The sequence below is a fragment of the Pelodiscus sinensis genome, chromosome 8, assembly GCF_049634645.1.
Source record: "Pelodiscus sinensis isolate JC-2024 chromosome 8, ASM4963464v1, whole genome shotgun sequence".
Classification (NCBI taxonomy): Eukaryota; Metazoa; Chordata; order Testudines; family Trionychidae; genus Pelodiscus; species Pelodiscus sinensis.
In genome coordinates, this window is record NC_134718.1 from 7,754,958 (window position 1) to 7,777,246 (window position 22,289).

A 22,289-nucleotide genomic window follows, 5' to 3' on the forward strand; every position below is an offset into this window, starting at 1 on the left:
AACAACCTTAGAGACAAGAAAGGTGGGAGAAGCCAGAAATAAGAAATGAGAGAATATAACTTCCAAAGTTGAGTAACTACAATTTCACCTGAAGTTGATCAAGCCAAATGGCTACGACAGCAATGGCAGAATTTATTGTAATAATTTCTCCTTCATATTTATAAATTGGGTGCTAAATGGTGATGTTTCATGGTCTGTCGTGGAAAACACATGCACTGGGGAATCCTTGATTTTCCATTTGTGTGTTAGGTATCCATAGCTACCATGGTTAGTTCAAAAGTCTCAGAGGGGAAGTCATGTTAGTCTGTAACTTTACAAACAATGAGTAGTCTTGTGGCACTTAAGATACTTAGCAAATATCTATATCTATCTCTGTATTTATTTCTATATGTATAGTATATACATACATAAATACTTTGTATTTATATCTATATGTATAGTATATACAAGCTTTCATGGGCAAAATCCACTTCTTCAAATGAGAGGATCTTGAGATTTGGTTGGTTCAAATTCAGTTCAGAGTTGACCAAGATGCCCATGGAAGATCAAACCCAGGATCCTTTTGTGTGGGACCTTGCATAAGGTTCTTATTTTATTAATCTGTCATCAGTTCTGCTGCCTCTAGTGGTTTTCAGCAGAACGACATCCTTTTACCAGCTTCAACAACAACAAGCTGCTTTACAGCAATCCAGCACCTCTAGTGGTTTGCAGCAGTACACCAGATTTCCATTTTGAATATGAAATGAATCCCTGAGACACCCATAAATTAAACCTGTAATTCCACCTCGGGGTTCTGGTGACATTGACAAATCACTTGAGCTTTGTTTAACATGGTTTATGTCACCAAGGCCCACCAAATGAAATTACAGCCTAATTCTATAGCACTTGCAGAGATTTCCTTATTATTTAGCCAGACCCATCTTGAACCACCCTAATCATGTGTTGTAAAGCCCATGTCATGGCAGTGCACACTGGAAATAGAAACAGTATCATTTTGAGCTCAATGTGCTTTCCTAATTTTCTGGAACAAGAGAAAACTTGTTTCTGCTGTCCTGCTGTTTTGTCATAGCAGGTCTGTCTACCATCTGGAATCCTCTTTGACATCACTGGAGTAACAAACGAAAACAGTGAGAATATTTTGTGACAATCACTGTTATTGTTCCCTGCAAAATCTGTACTCTAGTGTCTGTCCACTAAATGGAATGGGGAAGAAAAATCATAACAATCATAACAACTGAACAGAAAAAGGTGCAAAATCAATATGTTCTACAGATTTTCAAACAAATGTTGTAGCTAATTTCATTGTTGTAGCTGTGATTTCATTGTATACGGCATGAAAAGTGATAGAGTATGAAGTGTAACTGCAAATCATTTTTAAGTAGCTTAATGCAGCAATGACAATGTGTGCAGCAGGGCTACAGTCTTGTGATTACAAAAAATCTTACACCACTTGCAAGGGCCAAAATTCTTGAGATAAAAGCAGCCCCTCATTAAGTGCTGTGAGGTGCCAAGCACTAGCCAGAGCATTTTACTTCTGTCTATATCAAAGCTGCTGTCACAAGCTCATGCCCGCTGTCATTTTCAAAATCCCATTGATAGCTTTAACATAGAGACAGATACCAGGAAGAGGTTATCTGTAGTTTAAAAACTACAAAGAGAAATCCTTCTTTGGTGTACCTGCTTGCAGAATAAATAATTCTCTCCCCCTTTTTAATGAAACATAACATCAGTCTTGTTCATCAGTAACTGCCACGGTATCAGCCATCAGAACACAATTCATATAAAAGTTAGTACTTGACACAATAGGGAATAGTCTGTCCTCCTACATATCTTCTGTGTGCCTCACTGAATCTGGTATTAGCTTCTCATTTTGAGGTACTAGGAATTACTGTATATATTTTGTTATATTATTGTCACATGGGCCAAAATAAAGTTAAAGTCCTCTTCTTTAATATGGAGGCCTGTGAAGAATGTGACCCATTTGTGACTCTCCACCTTGATCTAAATCCCTTGATAATCTAAGGCTGGCCTTTGAACTGCTGGGAAGTTGCCAACTGTCCCTCAACTTTGCAAGGGCTGGCCTCTTCCTTGTGGCTAATGCAAATTATTTGCTGTGGGTTGACATCCTGATGAATGATTTCAGAACAATGTAAGATATTGTGTATTTGTACATTATTGATGTTTTTAGAAAATTGCTCTGAATATGTAAAATACTTCAAATATCTAAATTACGACACAGGAAATGTATAAACAGGCTTATGTAAAAACCCCTTAATCCCTTCTAGGGGATAGCATTAGCAGATCATTACTTCAGTGGTATAAGTTTTGCTCCAAGATGATGTTTGACATAAAACCAAAAGGCTTGATTGTGTTAAACCAGGAATAATTTCACTGAAACCAGTAGTTTCACCACTGGTGTAAGTGAAACAGAATGAAATCCAACATTTTTAAAGCTGCTGCCAAGAATCATAGACCCATTAGGTTAGAAGGGACACACGGGTCAACTAGTCTAACTCCCTGCCAACGTGCAGGATTTGTTGTGTCTAAACCATCCATGACAGATGGCTATCCAGCCTCCTTTAGAAAAGCTCCAATGACGTAAATTTCATGACTTTCCTAGGCACTTTGTTCCATTGTCCTACTGTCCTTATAGTTGGGAAGTTTTTCCTGAGATTAAATCTGTTATGTCCTGCCCTCTGTGGCAAGAGAGAAAAGTTTTTCTCCATCTTTCTTATGGCAGCCTTTCAAGTATTTGAACACTGCTGTCATGTGCCCCCGTAAGCTCCACTTTTCCAAACAAAACATACCCAGCTCTTTCAGCCTTTGCTCATATGGCTTGCATTCCATCCCTTTGATCATCGTTGTCACTTGTCTCTGGGGTCTTTTCAGTTTCTCTACATCTTTCCTAGACTTTGGTGACCAAAATTGGACATGGTTCTCTAAGACCTAACCAAAGCCAAGCAGAGCAGATGTGCACGCTGAGTCTCCATTAAAGCAACCCAAACTTGCATTTGCTTTTCTTCCAAGAGCATTGCATTGTTGACTCATGTTGAGATTGTGATTCAACACAATTCCTGGATCTTTCTCAGCAGTGCTGCTGTCAAACCAATTAGTCCACATTTTTTATTTGTGCGTTTGTTTTTCTTCTCTAAGGTGTAGCAGCTTACATTTGTCTTTTTTAAATGTTATTGTCGATAGCCCGGTTCTCTCTCCTGTTTATCAAGATCCCTTTGAATTTTAGCTCTGTCCTCCAAAGGGTACCCCAGCTTTGTGTCTTCTGCAAAATGGATCAGTATGGTCATTCTTGTATCCATTTATTAATGGAGATATTAAATAACAGATCCCTATGAACCCCATTTGAGACCTCCTTCCATTATGGCAACGTTCCATTAATAGCTATTCTTTGTTTAATCCTTTATGTAGCTACTTCGGGGTGGGCAATAAGCGGACTGATTCACCAGGCTTAGCCCCTGGCAGGCCACCAGACATTTTATTTGCATGTGTGGCCTTATTTAAAAGTTCTTGTACTTATTGTATTTGTATGATATTACAACATTATAAACAAAACCCACCTGTTTTACTAAAATTGTACTGGGCACAAAATATCCCTTTGCTTCTTACGTGTTTATTTCAGTAAGAACCTCACAGCAACATAGACAGACATACAAGAAAAAATGTCTAGATATCTTGAAATCAAAGTTTCGGAAACTAGAAACAATTCATTATTGGGTGGAAGGATTATCACATCAGAAACTGCTTAATCACCATACAGTGGCATTTAGTTCATCTGTGTAAAGCTATTTTAATTGGTTAAAATACCATGGAAAGTTGTCACAGTTTTTTACAATCACATTTTTTAAAAGACATTTCATGGATATAATGTCACAACCATGAAATACAACCCTCTGATGATACCATAGCCCTGAGTTACAACTTTATTTTCCAGCTGGCAGTGTGATCGTTGATAGCAATTAACTATATATGGATATGTGACACACAACGTCTTATTTCTGTTATAAAATGTTCTGCATGAGGAAAGAGGTGAGGGGATATTACTTGTGTGTTATTCTGTCTTTCCTTCCAAGTCAATATGAATGTTCTAACAGAGATCAGTGCTTGTGTTGTCTTCATTTATACAACAGGGCAGCTAATTGCCTCTGAGCAATGCTGTTGTTGAAATCATAGCTGATGATATATAAAGTGTTGAAATAAAAATACTTTTTTGATGTTTTAATCAGTTTGACTGACAACCCATTTTCCACATTTGTGATTCTGCTGTTGTATAAACAGCACAAACTAGTATAATAGCCCAGTTGTAGAGAGGGCATCAGTCTTCCCTTCCTAGGGGACGACTTGTCAGAACTCTCAACATGTTCATTACTGTACTGCTCGTGTGTTCTGATGTCATTCTTAACTCACCAAGATAAATGTTGCATCTAAAACGAGGCTATTAGATGTTCCCTCTGTCTCTGACTGACCTTACGTATGTTAGAATATTGTCAAATTATACCTTTTGCGGATTTTTCTCTGTCACTGATGGAAATGCGCAATTACTCTGATAAATGTTGTAGTTGACTAACAGAAGGAGGTTTTCACATTGAAATCGGCACAATTGAGAAATTTGCCATAGCGTTTGAATTGCCACTGCCTTTAAAAAAAGAATATAAAAATAAACACATCACAGAAAAAACACTGAATATTTCCTTTTTCCACTTATCTGACTGTTTCAGACTGTACAAATTCCTGCATATTAATTATAATGAAAACTAATCAGAATTGTTTATAATAATCAAAGTGGTATTATTTGGAAATAATTAAGTTATACTATATTGGTATAGGCCCAGGGCCATGCACTGTTCTCCAAATGCAATATCGAAAACAGTTCTCTCTGTTTTTCTTGCTTACCACCTTTCCACTGGATCCAGGTACTCGACAGTTTGGTTTTATTGTTTTGACTTTTCATCTTCTTAAAATAAAGTAAGTTAAAAACTGTAATTTCCAATTACACAAAATATAAAGAAATAAGTGCAAGAGCAGCAAAATGCTTATTCATCTGCTCTCATTTTGAAAGTAATATTTAATTTTTAATGCCTTAAAAGGGCTGTCCCTAATCTTCTGTGGTTTTGTGATCTGTCATGGTGCTGAGCATTGTCAGCTCTTATTGATCTCAACAGCACTGGAGAATGTCCATTACCTTACAGAATTGGGCCTTAAAGGAGAGATGTCCTCCTTAATGATGTTCTCATCAGACTCGATGGGAAATGAAAACTGTGAATGTGTTCTGTATGTTTAAAAATGTTTTGCATTAGAAGTAGATTTTCATAAATTGTAAGGTTCCAGTTTTTGCTCTCTCAGTTCTGGGACATAATGTGATACAGTCTGAAAGCAAATCTTCACTATTTAAAAATATTTGGTCATGCCTATTGTCAGTGTAACGTTTTATTTTATGTTAACGTGGCATACCATTAGAAAATCACGTAATGATGAAGATGTAGAGAAGGTTAGAGAAGTGACTTCAGTGAGTTCTTTCTCACTCCGAATATTGGTAATATATTTGCACTGTTTAAATGTATTCTGAATAGAAATGTAGGTACTAATCAAACTAAATCATTAAGCAGATTCCTCTGGGAGACAGGGCAGGATATAGTCCCTTGAGAGATAATGCATAAGATTAAGCTGATATTATTTACAATATATTTGAGAGAGTATTCCTTTCTGTCTGTCTATCCATCTGTTTACGAACTTCTCCTATTCAGTAAGAGCTAGGATCACCAAATTCAGTTTACAGCTTGCTCTCAGCGTAACTTAAAGCAAGGTCCTGGTTTGGTTGTGCCAGGAAAATGGGATGTGTCTGGAATGAGATTGCTTCTCTTAAAACCATACAGAAAAGAGACGGAATCACCAAGCAGGTGAAAGGGGCTGAGTGGAGTTGCGCTCCCCCCAGTCCAGGACTGATCCAGCTCTGAGCCTCCTCCCTCTCCCCCCCCACAGGAGCCCACTGCGGGGGAGGGACTGAAGCTCTCCTCTCCCCTGATTCATATGGGGACATTGCTGGCTGTTCCCTTTCCTCAGGGAGTGAGGGGAAAGTGCAGAGTTTGTTGCATTCCTCACTCTGGCTGGGGAGTGCCAGAGGCATACAAACCTGAACTTTCCCCAACCAGGGGACATGCACCCCTCCCTGAGCTGTGCCCACTGGAGCTGCAGTGGCCCTGGACTGGTACTTCTCATCTGGCCTCAAGCTTGATGCGGTGAGAGAGGGTTGGGGTAGTCCTTTCTACTCAGGGTAGCCTGCATGCTGCATCCCTCATCTCCAACCCCATCCCAGAGCAATGATTCAGATGAAAAAAAAATTAATCTAGTTAAGGACCGGAGCAATGTAAAGTAAATCTTCTTGTATTAGCATCAAATATAAAACACGTAGAAGTTTAATATATTTGAAATATATTAGTTGATTCATATCCTATAGGCCTACTGATAGTGACCAGTATTGTGCCCTAGCACAAAGAGCATTGAATGGATGATCTGTGAGGTACTCTGACTACTATAATTTTCTGTAGTGTATATCACTTCCCCAAGCATTGAAATGCACCCACTTCTTGGGTGGGAAAACATCTAGGGTGAAATCCTGGCACCAGTGAAGTTGATAGAAAAACTCCCATTCGCGTCAGTGAATTTCACCCTGGAGATAACACACCTCACTACACAATATTGAAGCACATGGGCCCCAATTCTGCAAATATTTGTCTGCACATGCTTCGCTTTACTGCGGTGGGTAGTGTCATTGAAATTAGTACAGCTACTCAAAATAGAGAAATTAAGCATTTGTGAAAGTGTTCACAGGATCAGTGCCACAGAGAGTAAAATATTGTGTCTGGTTGAGAAGTGTCTTTTCGTGCTTTCCTACTGTACTTAATAAACATTGTTATTGACACTTAGTCGTAATTGACAGGAGGCTTTTTCCTGGCCGTGTCAATTTTGCATAGCAGTGCTTATTAAACAAAGACAGACATGAAATATAATCCTTTTTGAATTCATTGCATAGAAGCTCTATTAATATAGTGCCGTGGTAGAAAATTTCAGCTCTCAAAAGTCATCCCCCTTGCACAATGGTTTTATTTTGTTTCACTCTGCATGCTTTAATGCCTAGCAGTGCATTTGCAAAGAGCAGTGTGGCTGACTTATGGTTGCTGTGGGAACTATAACTTTGAATTTCCTGGCTTTTGTGCATGTGAAATCTCAACCATAATGTTACATTCATGCAACCTCTTTGCATTTAATTTCCTCGGGCTGATGATAGGAGCATCACCCCTCTAAACAGTGTTAAAAATGGAACAGAGTAGCATTTTACATCCTATATTGTAATGCTTATAACTTTATCTTTTTTACATTAAATGAACCAAATTCATTTCTAGTAATTATTTTTATAGCACGGCCATTTGCCATGGTATCTGGACCCAGGTGCCACGTTTGGGTCATTGAAGCAGATAAAAAGCATCTGAAAATGTTTTGAACTATTAAAAATCTCAAAAATGGTAAAAGAAAACTTTATCCAACTTCCCAGAAACAATTTACTTGTGTGATAAGAAAAAGTCTGAGAAATATTGGCATGGAGAAAAAAAATCAGATATCAGGAAAAGTACTTCAGATGCAAGTGTCCAAGTTTTAATTTAACTAATGCAATGCTCAGACTACCTTTTCAAAGCTTGGAGACTGTGAAATATGTTTCATTATTAACTTATCTTAGTTAAGCAGGGCCAGATCCAAATGTGAACTTCTTCCAAGATCAGCTAAAGCAAAAGATCTGATTGAGCCATCATCATTTTGGACTTATCTATATCCTTCTGTCACACATGTATTAGAAGAGATTGTAGATTCATTTGTTTTTTGCAAATTGCAGGGCATTTTCCCACATCTGTTATTTTTCACCTAAGTGTATGCCTACACTGCATAACTCATGGCAGGGAGTCCTAGAAATCCGGATCTTGACCCGGGCTTCCACTTCAGAACTAAAAACAACTGTGTAGCCATTAGCACTTGGACTGTTAAACCCAGAGAAGGAAATGGATTTCAGAGTCCAAGCTCCAACCCAAATCTGAACCTCTACACAGCGTTTTTAGTACTGTAACCTGAGTCCGAGTCTGCAGATGGAGGCTCTGAGACACACTGCCATGGTTTTAAGTCACAGTGTAGATGTACCCTAAGAGGCCAGATTGACTACTTAGTCTCTATACTGACATCATAAAGCACAGATCCAGCAGAGTCCTCTGATTATGGAGAGGAGGCTGTGTCAATGGAAAATGCTGCACCCTCCCCACCATTCTGGGTTTCATATGGAGCTGTTTCTAATCACAGAGGTGGGTGGTAATCACTAGGCATGTGCAGGGCAGCCAAGATATGAGCTGATTAAGGGGCTCATGCAAAGTTCCTTGAAGTTAATGAAAGGACTCCCATTGACTTCACTGAACTTTGAATGAGGCCATATGTACATCCTTTGAACCACCTTCTGTAGCAGAACTCCTGTAGCATTCCAGCTGCACTATACACTTGCTGGTCCCACAGAACACGCATCAAGATGGGAGATGATGTGGCAACACTGCCTGCCCACATTCAGAATGAATCCCAGTAGGGCACAGACATCCTGGCTAGCACTGAAAAGTATGATTATGCCTCACGCCACCAGCATTAGTGAACTGCTCAGTAAATCTACTGCTGGTATTAATAGTACAAACATGCTTTGCAATTAAAACACTTTGCAAGCATTAACGGATTCCTTGCTGAGATAACAAAGAAGAGGTGGAGTTTAGTCTGTCCTTTGCACTTGTAGACTAGTTTCACAGGTGTTCTTTCCTTGTTCTTTTTGCTTGCAAGCACAGCTATACTCAGCACCTTCATTTCAGCAGGAAATGACTACTAAAGCTGCGTGAAACCACCCCCATTGCTTTATATGCATTCATCTGGTCAATGCAAAGTTGCTTGATTTGTGAGTGTCCGTTCAGAAATGATTGTATAAGCTCAGGCTAAAGAAAATGCACATGCAACTGCATGATCCTTAAAGAAATTGAGTGCACTAAAAATGTGCCCATAAATATAAAGGAACCAAGAGGAGTGGAGACAGCAATAACTGCTACTCTTGAGTGCACACTTGTTTCAACCTTCCTCTGGTGATTAGAAAATAAGAAGCTTTGTAACAAGGTTTTTATATAGTCAGTGAAAAGTAGTTGCCATTTAGTATGTGAAACATTATATAAACAGAGTGAAAATAGACTTCCCAAACCTTTTATTCATGATCTCATGGTTTTGTCATTCTGTGGAAGTAAAAATATTGACATTTACCAGGCTGTTTGTTCCAGCTTTCTGATCTCCTGCAGTTTATTTTTATAACAACCTTATTGATGGGCCTCTTACCCAGCTCTCTAGGTTTAACTGAGTTGAGTCGATTTGTTACCAGGGCTTCAAGTAGCTGTTATAGAACAAGCAAGACATCCTAATAAAGCTGTAAACATGTTTACTCAAACATGGTATTGATTTTACTTGGAGAGGGAGAAGCTAGTGCTTAGCATGGTGTCAGGCTGGATGAATTTAACTGCAGTTTTTCATTGTCATCTGTCATGGTTGTGAAACACTAAGTAAAGCCATGAGAGGATAATTAGAATTGCTAGAAATTTAGCCCCTAAAATCAGTTAATCACTTGGGATTTTGTAGTTTAATTAGTTTTTATTAAAACTTTCCTCTAGTGGTATAATCAGAAAGGCACTTGTAATGTGCTTTCAGCTACAGTGAGAATTCAAGGTTGCCACTTGTTAGATATACGTATTAAACAAATGATTTTGTTGAGAGGGATGAGTGACTTTTTTTTCTTCCACCTGCAATTAGCCTAGGACTGTAGCATAGCTAAAAGTACTGAGCATCCGAATTTAAAAAGGGGGGGGAGGGAGAGAGAGAGAGAGTGTGTGTGTAACAAAATATAAAACTGTATGTATAATGTTTAAGTATATTTAGAGATTGAAAATGGGAAGTAAATAAGCAGTTCAATATGCATCTATTTGGTTTGTCTTACCAATGTAACAATATACCAACACAACCTCCACCAGTATTGGCTGATCTAATGATTGTGCATTGATTGCTTAAGAATTCCCAGAATTTCCAACTCATTCACTTAGGCTACATCTAGACTGCAGCCTTTAGTCCGCAGAGATATGCTAATGAAGCGCTCATTTGTTGCGCTGTCATTTGCATATTCTCTGCTGAGGCTTTTTGCTCAAGAAGTTTTTGTGCAAAAACAAGCAATGTAGACAGGTCCTTTTTGCACAAAAAAAAACCCTTTCCCCGCAAGAATCTGTAAATAATCAATAAGGGTTCTTGAACAAAATGGCTTTTTTGTGCAAAACAGACCTATCTACATTGCTTGTTTTTGCGCAAAAACCTCTTGAGCAAAAAGCCTCGGCAGAGAATATGCAAATGACAGCTCGACAAATGCTAATGAGTACTTCATTAGCATACTCTCTGCTGACAAAAGACTGTGGTCTAGATGTAGCCTCCAGTTAACAGTGGTTTCACAAGTTTCGGTTCCAAGATTAAACCCAGAGTTATTAGAATGAAGGTTAAATTGGAGATGCCAATGTGCACAGTTGCAAGCAGGGGCGGCCTGTGAGTATAGGCCTACTCGGCCGTCGCCTAGGACACTGCCTTCTACGGGGCGCCCAATGATGATGTCACGCCATTGTCACTCCGTTGAGAGCTGTGCAGGCAGGGGCGCCGATCACGCATTCCGCCTGGGGCGCCAGCTGCCGCAGCCTGCCTCAGGCCGCCCCTGGTTGCAACACACTCACTTGGGAATAAAGTTTTGAATTTGAACTAGCTTTACTAACACAATTAGTAAACAAACAAAAGTTGTGAATCAGACTGCAGCAGTAACCAGTATTCACTTTGTTCAGCATCTTGCCATACACACTCACACACAGTTCTTATGGAGAAGTGGGACAGGCAGACAAGCGGTGCCCTAACATGGTTCACAAGGTCCTAACTTATCTGCGAAGTACCAGACAACTCTGATGATCAAGGTCTCACTAGTCTGTGCCACAGTTAGTCTTAGTGTAGTATCTGATGGTAGCAATTAATATTCATGCAAACATTTGGGCTCCTTTGCCAGTTACTAACTTCTGCACCTACATGTTGTTAAGCGTGTACTAATTCTGTACCTTAGCAGTATATTAATAAACTTAAAAACCAACAAATAGCCTTGCAGCACCTTAGAGTCTAATACAAAATATAGATGGTGGTGTGAGCTTTCATGGGCACAAGCTCATGATACTATCTACATTTTTTGTTATTCTCTAAGGTGCTGCGAGACTATTTGTTGGGGTTTAAGTTTGCTGTTGCCTGTTGGTATTTTATACAGACTTTCAGTAGAATTGTTTATTATAAAATTATACCATATGACTGAGTCACTGCTGGTCAACTTACTTACAGGCCTATTTTCTCTTTACTAAATGCTTATGCTAATATCTTACAGGCTTGTGCCTACAGACTTCTTGTATTAGAGCTTTATACACATATCTTACTTCTAGGCTCAAAAATTAACTTTAAGCTTATACTTTAACTTATAGACAACACCTTCAATCAAATTTCTATGTAGAATAGCCAACCATCGTTTGATAGATGGGTCAGGCTTCTGGCTTACCACAATTCTTGGCTGTAGTATCCACCATCTGCCACAAAAATAAAAAAGGAGGAACCACAGCATGTCTAAGTACAGTTGTTCAATGACTATGTTGCAGAAACAGCTGATGCCAATGTCTTTTACAGAATCTAGGTTGGCTGGCTGATCTCTTGGCACCAGCTTTGTTAACCACCTGATCACAATTGACCAGACTGTTGCCACCATAACATTATGCCATGCCAGTAGCACAAAAAGACTTCCAGAAAAACGCAGCAGTTTTAGCTAAAAGTTTGTAAATAGTTTGATGCTAGACTACTGCTTCCTTATAACAACACCTTCCCTAATTGTTTTTGCCATTGCTTGGCCGAATGGCTAATGGAATCATAGAATAGAGGGGGAGAGGGGGGAAGATGTGTGTATTTTGGATTGATTTGGAAGTGGGGAAACATCTGGGAGAATCAGGAGGCAGACAGTTTTTTAAGGGTCATATTGCTCTGGCTTGTTTTATTGCTGGTTTGTTTTCCAGTTGACACATTTGACAACTGCTTTCTTTTTCTACCTTTTTTTATTTAAAGGAGAAAAAATCACTTTGTTTTGGGCATTAAAGGTTTCAGGGTGCAAGGAGGAATAAAATGTGACATGTACTGGTGGGAGAACCCATTTAAAAAATGTTTTCTTATAAGAATGGCACGAGCTCCCTGTTGGAGACTTTAAGCCAATTCTCAGCCAGCATTAGTAATAAACAGTCACTAAAATTAATTGTCAAGTGTACAATTTGAAATGAAATGTTTGGCTTTCAGAATAAGCTGATTTTAAGTGTTGTTAAAACATTACTAAAGCAGATCAGAAACTTTTAAAATCTGTTATTGCTGATATCATTGCACTAACTCTAGACCCTCGTGTAGATGTCAATGGTAACTTTGGAATAAAACATTTTTAAAATACGTTGATTATAAGGACAATTGCTCCAAACATTGTAAATTTAGAACTTCTGTATTGTTGGCCATGGCAAAATTAATTCAGTTTTACTTTGAGGCAGAAGTAAAAACAGCTCCCACTCCCTTGGTCTTTTCAGAGTTGTATTAGTAAATCTGCGAGGGAGTGAACTAGATTGTATTCCTTCATGTGATCATAAAAGCATTGTTTTCTAACTTCCAATCAGTTACCTCCATACAAAATCATTTGCGGCAGTGGGAGTGTGATGTCACAGGTGTCACTAGGGGTATAACTGGCAAACAATATTATGCTGGTTCCACTGAAAGCCTAATTTGGCCTGCAAAACCTTTATATCTGATGATGTGCCAGGAGGAAAGAAACCAACTTGACTTTCATGTTGAGTGTGCAGGGATGTCAGTTAGAAAAACTGTCTTAATCCTTGTAAAACCGAATGCGGACAGTATAGAAATCTTTGAGAGACAGTAAAGATAATATGTGGTGATATCAGAGACACTTTTCAGAGCCAATCTGCATTTTAGCTCCTGGGCAGATATAAGCCCTGCAATTCTCCTTAGGAAATACGACTGGACTGATAAGAGCTGTTGATGTGTTCCCATAACCATTTCCACTGGACAGGTCTTGGTTGTGTTTTATACTCTTGTGGGGGGACAACACCATTTTACTGGACACAATTCCAATAGATGTAATGCATTTGGGCAAGATTGTTACTTGTTCAACGTGGAGGGGGGGAAGTTGGGTGGGAAGTGCCTCTTACTCCCCAGCACGAGCTAACTAGATCACTAAATACAGTACAGGAAGCGCTACGCCCACCTTCCCCCCACACACTCAGAACAGAGGTGGTGGAGTCAGGGCAGGCAAATGAGTGAGGCCTGGATTCTGGTTCCTCCCCTAACACACTGGCCAGCAGAAGTTTGTATTAAAACAAGTGATGTATCCATATGCTTGGACTGTGGGGAAATGCAGTTGAACATCATCTGCAATTAGAAAATAAGTCTAAATAATATTTAGACAAAGCTGTGCTATATTCCCTAAAGCTGATTTGATAGAACATGCAAGGCCAGACTCTCAGGTCTAGGTGAGCTTCTCTTAATTAAGGCATTGTGCCAATTTTGCACTGCGCTGATCATGAGGGCAACCAGGAAACTGGCTCAGCCTCAGTGTTAAGTTAGAATAGCACTAGCGCTCTGACTCAGAATCACAGAAGAATAATGCCGATTAGGGACCAAGAGTAGGTAGTACATAGGGGGTGCAGTGAGGATACAGGCCAAGACTGGAGTCATGCTGGAAGACCCCAGAATGCTGTAATGGCACTTTTGGGGGAACTAATGGCGTTCCAATACTATTGCATGCCGCAAGTGTGTTCTTGCACATCTTTTTCTAGGATTGGCACAGAGAGGTTCCTCACTGTTTGCAGTACAGACGGTTTCACACTGGAGAACCCAAACTCGGAACTGTATTTGAATTTTATTGAATATGCTTAAAAGGCCACTCTGCAGCTAAAACAGTCTGCCTGACTGAGTGCTTTGTTTTTCTACTACACCAAGAGTGCTTTCTGGTGTTTCCCAAGGGTCTACTTTGCTAACTGCCTGTGTTTAGTACGTTCTATACTTTTATGTTTGTGACTTATGTGTTTGTGTTAATACTTGATGCAGTATTACTTCTGATGCCTCTACGTTCTCCACTGTCAATCCTGTAAACATAAGTAATTTTAAAAAGAAACTTTCAAGATTAGATATTGATCTGGGGCAAACTTTCCACAGCAGAGTCTACACATCATACAAGTAGCAGCTGAACCAGGACCTTGCATTTGTGTGAATCAGGAGTAGCTTCACTGACGTCAGTGGATATACCCTGGTCTAAAGCTGAACGGCAGGCAGGCCCTAGAGGTAGTTCATATTAAATTATACTTAATTTCCTAAGACCTTCACATATCTTATTTTCTTAAAGTATTGGCTAGCAACAAAGAACATGATTTTCTTCTTTATGTAAAGCCTTTCCTGGACTTATGCTCTTTGCAAAGCTCAGATTTTGTGTGTGTGTGTTTTTAACGAGGCCTGCACAGTATATCTCTTAGACTTTCTGATCATAGAACGATAGAATACTAAAGGAACCTCGAGAGGTCATCCAGTCCATTCCCCTGCCCTCACAGCAGGACCAAGCACCATCTAAACCATCCCTGACAGATCTCTACCTAACCTGCTTTTAAATGTCACCAATGATGGAGATTCTGCAACCTCCCTAGGCAATTTATTCCACTGCTTAACCACTCTGGCAGTTAGGAAGTTTCCTTAAAAAGCCAGCCCCATGCATAGCAGAGGATGATTTAGAAATGGACATTCTTAATTGCCAAATTTTACATATGGTCACTACTGGCGCTCTAGTTTTAACCATCCATAAATTCGCTGGCAATTTTCCAGGCCATTCAGACATTGTGACTGACATCCCCTGTGCATCCAGGAAAAGTTCCTCTAGGAATTCAATTTAATGCAGTGGGAAGCAGACTATTTTCATCACATTCTTCAGAAGCCCTCTGATTTCTGCCAGACATGCTTTTTGAATTTCAGAACTATTATCCAAACCTTCCTCCTGCTGCTAGTCGGGGGGGTACATCAGCATCAGACTGCCATTGCTGTCAGTGCTCATGGCACAACTCTTCACTTTTTAAGGGTCTCGATTTTTCACCTATGTTTATGGCCTCTGAGTTTGTCAGTGCAGTCATGTCTGCGAAAACGTAGCTAAATTATGGCTCAAGATTCTATGGACCAATTCTGATATTAAAACATATCCAGAATTTGTTATGGCTCTCAGGTTGTCAACCATTTCACCCATTTTTCTAGCATCTCCCACATTCCATTGGAAAATCTGTGGTATTTGACTAGTAGAACCAGTGACTTTAATATAAAAAACCCTGCTTTTCCCCATGTCAGTGAAATTTAGAGATGACACTGAGGATCAGTTCAACCATTTTTCACTGTTGGTTATGACTGGGGGAGGTCAGATGCTACTTAGTCATTGACATTGGTATTGTTCACAGTTCTTGAGATTTTTTGTTGTTCATGTTTTATGTGATTTTTGTGCTACAGATTGAGCTCTAAATTACTAACAGGCATTATTACACAGGAAAGAATGTTTTATTTTGATCTAAAAATAGGGCTGAACATCCCAGGAGTAAATATTTAAAGATGAAATACAGGTTAAATTAAAACAGTCTTCCTTTAGGGCTTTAGAGCATTGCCATAAAATTGTTTTATTTATTTTAATAGTAACCAACCTGAATATAGAAAACAGTGAAACACGTCATTCTCTTTGAACCAGAATTTCTGATATGTCATCAGATGGTAGATTTGAGCTACTTTTAAGAAACGTGATTTGAGACTCTTGCACTGTCACACCAAGAAGCAGCCTGAATGTGAGATAGGGAATTTGAAGGGTGACAGCCTAACAGAACTTGGGCTTTTTTTAAATTCTGGACTTGACTGGCTGAGGGTGACTTTGCTTCTGTGGTTGCATGGAAAAGCGAGAAGCCAACCTAGGAGTCTGAGATGCTTTTTAAAAAAGTTTAAACTACTTGGTAAGAGTAAAAAAAATGTTTACGTTCAATTGCTGGGGGGTTGGTTCTGATTGAATTTATTTCTTCCCATTTCAAGCCAATTTGAACTCTAGTTTTAAAATGCATTTTATGTCCTATCTACAGTAAGTATTGTCTGTTAACCATGGTGTTGCTCTGTGCAGGTGCATATATGGAGATCAAGAACAAGAGTTTCTGAAATGAAGCTGGTATTTTCAAAGGACCTAAAGGAGTTGTTCTAGCTGGTGCCTAGCTCATTTAGACTTCTTTGAAAATCGCCAGCCAAGGAGATTAAAATTAGGTTTCTGAGTCCACATAGAGGCATCTAAATAAGTGGGCCTGATTCTCAAAAATGCTGAATTCCTCCTGCTTTCAGATTTTGTAAGCAATGGTTATGGTATTTTGTAGCCCCAAGTAGCTAGATAAGTGCACTGGTCAATGTTCTGGAAAATGGGGCCACTTATTTCTAACTATCAAGGTGGTTAAGCACTGGAATAAATTGCCTAGGGAGGTTGTGGAATCTCCATCACTGGAGATATTTAAAAGCAGATTAGACAGACACCTGTCAGAGATGATCTCGATGGTGTTTGGTCCTGCCATAAGGGCAGGGAACTGGACTCGATGACCTCACGAGGTCCCTTCCACTTCTAGGATTATTTAGATGTTTAAATTCAGATTTAGAGCTCTACGTAAGGCACCCAGTTTTTAAAACCTGGATTCCTATTTCCCTAATGAATAGGGAACAACAGTTGCTATCTGAATTTTCTGATCAATTAAAAATTTCTCATTCAATTTTGCTTTGAACACCTGCCTCGATGAGTAAAGTTAACGTGTATGCTCTTAAGCAATTTGCTTTCTCATAAGGAACAGACTATACAGGAGTAAGTTGCTGGGTCTGTAAAAGTAGCTGATATGAAAAGCAGGAATTCTCTACAAAATGAATAGTGGTAGAAAAGTGGGTCTGGCCCATGAACGCTCATCACCTATTAAACCATCCTGTTAGTCTTTAAAGTGCTACACAGTCCTGTTTTTTGTTTCAGCTACAAAATGAAGAGTTGCTTCTACATTTTTAAATGACAGTAGAGATACCACCAGTTCCCACTGAAAGAAGAAAGCTAGGAAGTTAGTTTCTCTTTTTTGTTTGAAGTCGCCAATAAAAAAATTGATAGTTATACAATTTGCTTGAAGCCACCAGGTGTAAGCTTTAAATTTTAATAAGTAAGGCCCCAGTTCAGGAAGTTACTCAAATATGAGCCTGAGTAAGTTTAACTTCACTAGCACTGCTAATATGCTTAAAGTTAGGCATATGCTAAGTGGTTTGCCTATCAGGGACTGTGTGATGTACTCAAAAATCTAACTATTTTCTTCATTCTTTTGTTCTGTAGGCTTTCTCTCTCAGCTTGTCTATGACCGAGTGCTGACAGAGTGCATCCGAGGTGGACATTATGCAGCCAGTGTGATCATAAAGCGTTCTGGTTGTACCTTCCCAGAAAAGCCTGACTTCCACTGATGCCAATGAATCAGCGGGATCAAGAGAAACTCTTATGTTTATAGGATTGTTGCCTAAAGTTTCGTATTTCCCCTTCCTCACCCTCCCAATTACCTGCATCAAGGCTTCTGTACTTCTGTTCACTTTACAAAATGTATATTGCTAAGGTATTTTCCTAGTCACGTCACTCTAATTTTAGTCTCACTAGTCTTAATTTAGGGATTACAAGTGGTAAGTGAAGTTTATTCTCTCATCAACCTGGACAAGTTGTATTATGTACACAGTTTATATGAGAAGTCTCATGTAGCTATCACAGCTGATTCACTCTGTTAAAACATTTCTATATAGAAACCTCGTTTGTGTTTCACCATGGTCAAATCCTGCTCTTCTTATTCATGTGTAAAATCAGCAGGTCTGACCTTCTCACAATGGTGTAAATCAATAATCACTCCTCCTAAGCCAAGGGTTGTATTCCAGTGTTAAAAGCAGTGTAAGTTTGAAGAGACTCAGCCCCAAGCGATCTAGTAGTATAACAGGCAAGATCTGGCTTGGTGGGCTTAGTCATGCTCCTAATTAAGTTGATGGTTTTGCCAGTAATTCAAAGGCCTCATCCAAAGTCCACTGAAGTTAAGAATTTTTCCTTGATGGCTGTGGGTTTGGGTTAGGCACGATTTTCAAGCAGGATTTGACCCTTAATTTTTGTCAATTCATGTGCATCTATCAGACTGGCCAGTAAAATACGCAGTCTCCGTGTTTTTTGAAGTAGAGACATGATCTCACAATAGGCTCTAGCTGTACATTTTATATCTGTCTCCTCAGTATAAGCTTTTAAGGCTGTATTTAATGAAGATAAATACACAGTGAAAATGAGGTACAGAAATATTTATGCAGGATGTCTTGTCAGGATATGCCAAAAGGAATCTCTTAAACGCACACTTTTAAACTTGTAATTTACTTTGGATAATTAAACAATATGCCGGATTTTATTTGTATTACTGTATTCAAAAGAGACTGTCTGACACTTGTATTCATTACTTTGCTATATAATTTGATACTGATGAATAAAAAATTGTCATACAGTAATTCCCGAGCTTTTTGTTGCAAGAGCGCAGTGTGTGTCCCACCCCACCCCGACAGAAACCTTTTTCAGCTAGAGGCCAGGAAGCAGGTGTTCAACCCACATTATATGATGGAGCTTGAGATTTTATTTGCAACTTTAAGTGTCCAGGCAGACAGTGGGTTCAGTCTCAGGAATGTGCTCAGCATTAAGGAAGGAAGGAAGTGGTTGTGCATTTTCTCAGAGTAGTGTTCATACCACAGCAGAGATGAGAAGTTAGTAGCTAAGGTTCAGTGAACTGCCAAAGGCATCCAACAGTTGGAGTCTTGCATTCTCCTGAGCCCAGAAACTATTCCCTGCTAGCACATGCGAGGTTGCTATATATCCCAAAGGGAGCGGAGAGGAGGCAAGACCTGGATCCTGCACATGGACCAACAGAGCTGGCTGGCTGCTGAGCGCAAGCTGAACCTTCAAAAGAGGTGATACAGAGGGCACTTCTACCTACACACCGAGGAGATGCAGGAGGCACAGTATTTCGGAAAGCGCCCTCTACAGTCATGTGACTCCACCAACCCGCATGAGCTGGAGCTAAATGAGCACAGTCTATCTGTAAAGGATGAAGTGAGGGTTGAGAAATGGATAGGGTACAGTGCAGGTGCTCTCTGCATTTCAGTTACTACAGCTATGTGCATTTATAGTAGGCACCTGACTTCACAGGATCACTCTTCCACTGTTAAAGCAGATTTCACACTTAGGGCATATTGATATATGGTGCTATTCCTCAAGAATGCCAGGGAGGGGGACACAGTCCAGGATAAAAGTTCCTTGTTGCTATATAGCTTAACACAGGTATCCTCTTGTAAGTATGAATTTGGCTGGGAGTTGGGAATATACCAGAGTTCTAATAGTTAAATCTGACCTTGCTGTTACTCAGCGCTCAGTGACATATTCCATTCCCTTTTGTAACACCTTCATTCCATGTTATCCCTGTTCCACCCCAAGAGTTGAGTCATTTACATGAACAGGATTTACAATGGATATACTCCCCATTTCATATTAATTACATTCAGTTTCAATTCTGTTTCCATGGTGAAAGAGGTCTGGTCTATTAAGATCCACAGGATATGGAATATTTTTTACATTTTATATATTAAGAGTTGCTTCGTTTTTGTACAAAGCGCAGAGGAAGTAGAATCTTAGGCTGTATTCCTAGTTCACTGAGATACCATGAAAGTTTGGGCTGCTGATTGGCTCTTTGTGTCACTATAGCTCAAGGGTGCATCTACACCACGCCCATAGCTCAAAATAAGCTATGTAATTTGAGCTATCCAAACTGTGTAGCTTATTTTGAGTTGATTTTGAAATAGCTTATTTCGTTATTCGGCACAGTCTCCATAGAGCCAAGCTTCAAAATAACCCGCTATTCCAAAATGTCCCTTACTCCTCGTGGTTTACAGGGATGTCGGAATAGCGAGCCTGTTATATTTCGAAGTGACAGGCTTGCTCAAAAGACGTGGGATAGCTATTTCAGTATACCAGAAGTATCCTGAAATAGCTCCGCAGTGTAGACATGGCCCAAGACACTAGCTTGAGGAGTAAGCCAACAACACAATTTGATGAAGGGCATCAAAATCTGACCCAATATGTTTAGCCATTCCTTAGTTCCTCGGTATGTCTAGATGGAAATCCTAGGACAATGCATGAATACTTAAAAATAGCTTGCCAAGGTATACTAAATAAATTCGCACGGTGCTGTCAGCTGATTTCCTTCAGAATTCCTTTCAGCATCTGTGCTTTGTTTTTTTGCTTACCTCTGCTAGAAGATGTGTGTCCATATAATGGTCACTGGTGCCATCCCTGGCCTGCCTCCATACGTATTTTTTTTCTTTTCATCCGCTACTAACCACCTCTGTGTAAGAATGGACTTCCTGAAAAACATGCCATCAAAGACTTGTCAACCTCTGACATGTGCTATTGAAATCTCAGCTCTGCCAGATGAATTCAGGTGAGTTTGACTCTGAATCGGAACTGTAATTCAAAGCCAGCATCCTCAGATCAGGGCAGTGTCAGGAGGGGACTGCTTTGAAACTCACCACTTACTAATCAATAGCCCCAGAGTGAAATGCCCATTGACAGTAGTAAGGGTTTAACTAGACCAGGGAATAATTTAACCTAAGATTACACACGTTGGGCTTCATCTTAAACCATTGAAGTCAATGGGAGTTATGCCACTGATCTCAATGGCCCATTATTCAGAGAGGCGCAGCATCATCCAGCTAGTCCAGTGGTTTGGGAACAGGACTAGGAATGAGGCTACCTGGTTCCTGTTCCCATCTCTGCTATTGATTCACTGGGTGACCTTGGACACGTCGCTTCGCCACTTTATACTCCAGTATCCCTTATCCATAAAGGGACATATTGAGCTCAATGTACGAAAATAGTACACCCTTGAGTACAATAGTACTGGCAACATCACTCATTGTGTCGTTTCCCTTGACTTCCCTTTTATCGTTCTAATGGCCTTTTCTTGTAGGAGCTATTTGACCCATATATTTTAGAGAAAGGATAGTGCTAATTTTTACTCCTTGTTTTGGGGGAATGTGGGAAGAGACGAAAAAAAAGCTTCATCTTCAAATATCCTAGCTGGAAATTACTATAGAAATACAAGCTATTGAAATGTGACAAGTTTGGGAACAATGTTTAATTTAGAATGTCTTAGGCACAGTTTTAGCAGAGAAATGTTAATTAAAAGTGTGATGACATATTGGGGATTTAAAGGAAATCATCCAGCAAAGGATTTATAGCAATCAGAGAGCCTGAGTATTAGGATTATGGATTCTTGTGCTGTTCCTTTTCAGTGGTCATGTGATTGGCCTGTTGTTAAATATAGCTCCTGTGTAGTGAATTGAGACAGGCATGGGAAAGGTAGGAATACTTCCCTTTACCCAAACAGATGTCAGAGGTGTTGGAGATTATACAATTCATTAGTCTTAACAAAAGATCAAAGGGAAAGAGTATCTTAATTTGGGCCTGACTGCTACTGTCTATGCGTTTTACAGATTAAATGGAAAATGAACATGTGAAGTGATAACTATATGTATTAAGCCATGAGCCTATTGTTTTCTCTCTCTCTCTAACTCACTGTGCACTTCCTGACGATAATTCTCACACTTAAGACCTTTTGAGAGAGTTATTTCTATTGTGACTAGTTCAGTAACCAAATTGCTCAGAATTTAGTTAGTGTCTAAGCATCTTCTTCTTGGACTAATCCCCCTGCAAGGGCTTCTCTGAGCACTACTGTTAGTCTAAAAAGAATAATAACTGGCTTCTATGGCAAACATCATTCATGTTATGCTTTAATTGTTTCCTGCAGAGGCCAATCTAAATCCTGCTTTGTAAATGCAGGCCTTTGGGTGCCCTGTGTGTAATATCTTTGTAAAAAGTTTGGAACAAAAATGACAGTTAAAAAATGCTGAAAACCTGTGTTTAAAACAAAGCTGCACCCTCTAACTCTGAGGGCCACAGAAAGTGGGCAGCGGTATGCAACTAAAACCAAGCT

The 22,289-nt window shown here is 39.5% G+C and overlaps 1 protein-coding gene and 1 long non-coding RNA gene across 5 annotated transcripts in view; one reads left to right on the plus strand and one right to left on the minus strand.

Moving 5' to 3' along the window:
• Positions 1-18,756, plus strand: part of ADK (adenosine kinase) — a 419,027-nt gene extending 400,271 nt beyond the window's left edge. For all 4 annotated transcript variants that reach the window (XM_075935762.1, XM_075935764.1, XM_075935763.1 and 1 more), the window contains one exon: positions 17,570-18,756. In XM_075935762.1, the coding sequence (XP_075791877.1) occupies positions 17,570-17,694 (125 nt within the window). In that variant the 3' untranslated portion in view covers positions 17,695-18,756. The remainder of the gene's footprint in view (positions 1-17,569) is intronic.
• Positions 1-22,289, minus strand: part of LOC142830479 (uncharacterized) — a 154,797-nt gene that overhangs the window by 94,593 nt on the left and 37,915 nt on the right. Inside the window, exon 3 of the long non-coding RNA XR_012905764.1 lies at positions 20,542-20,658. This is a non-coding gene — a long non-coding RNA (uncharacterized LOC142830479). The remainder of the gene's footprint in view (positions 1-20,541; positions 20,659-22,289) is intronic.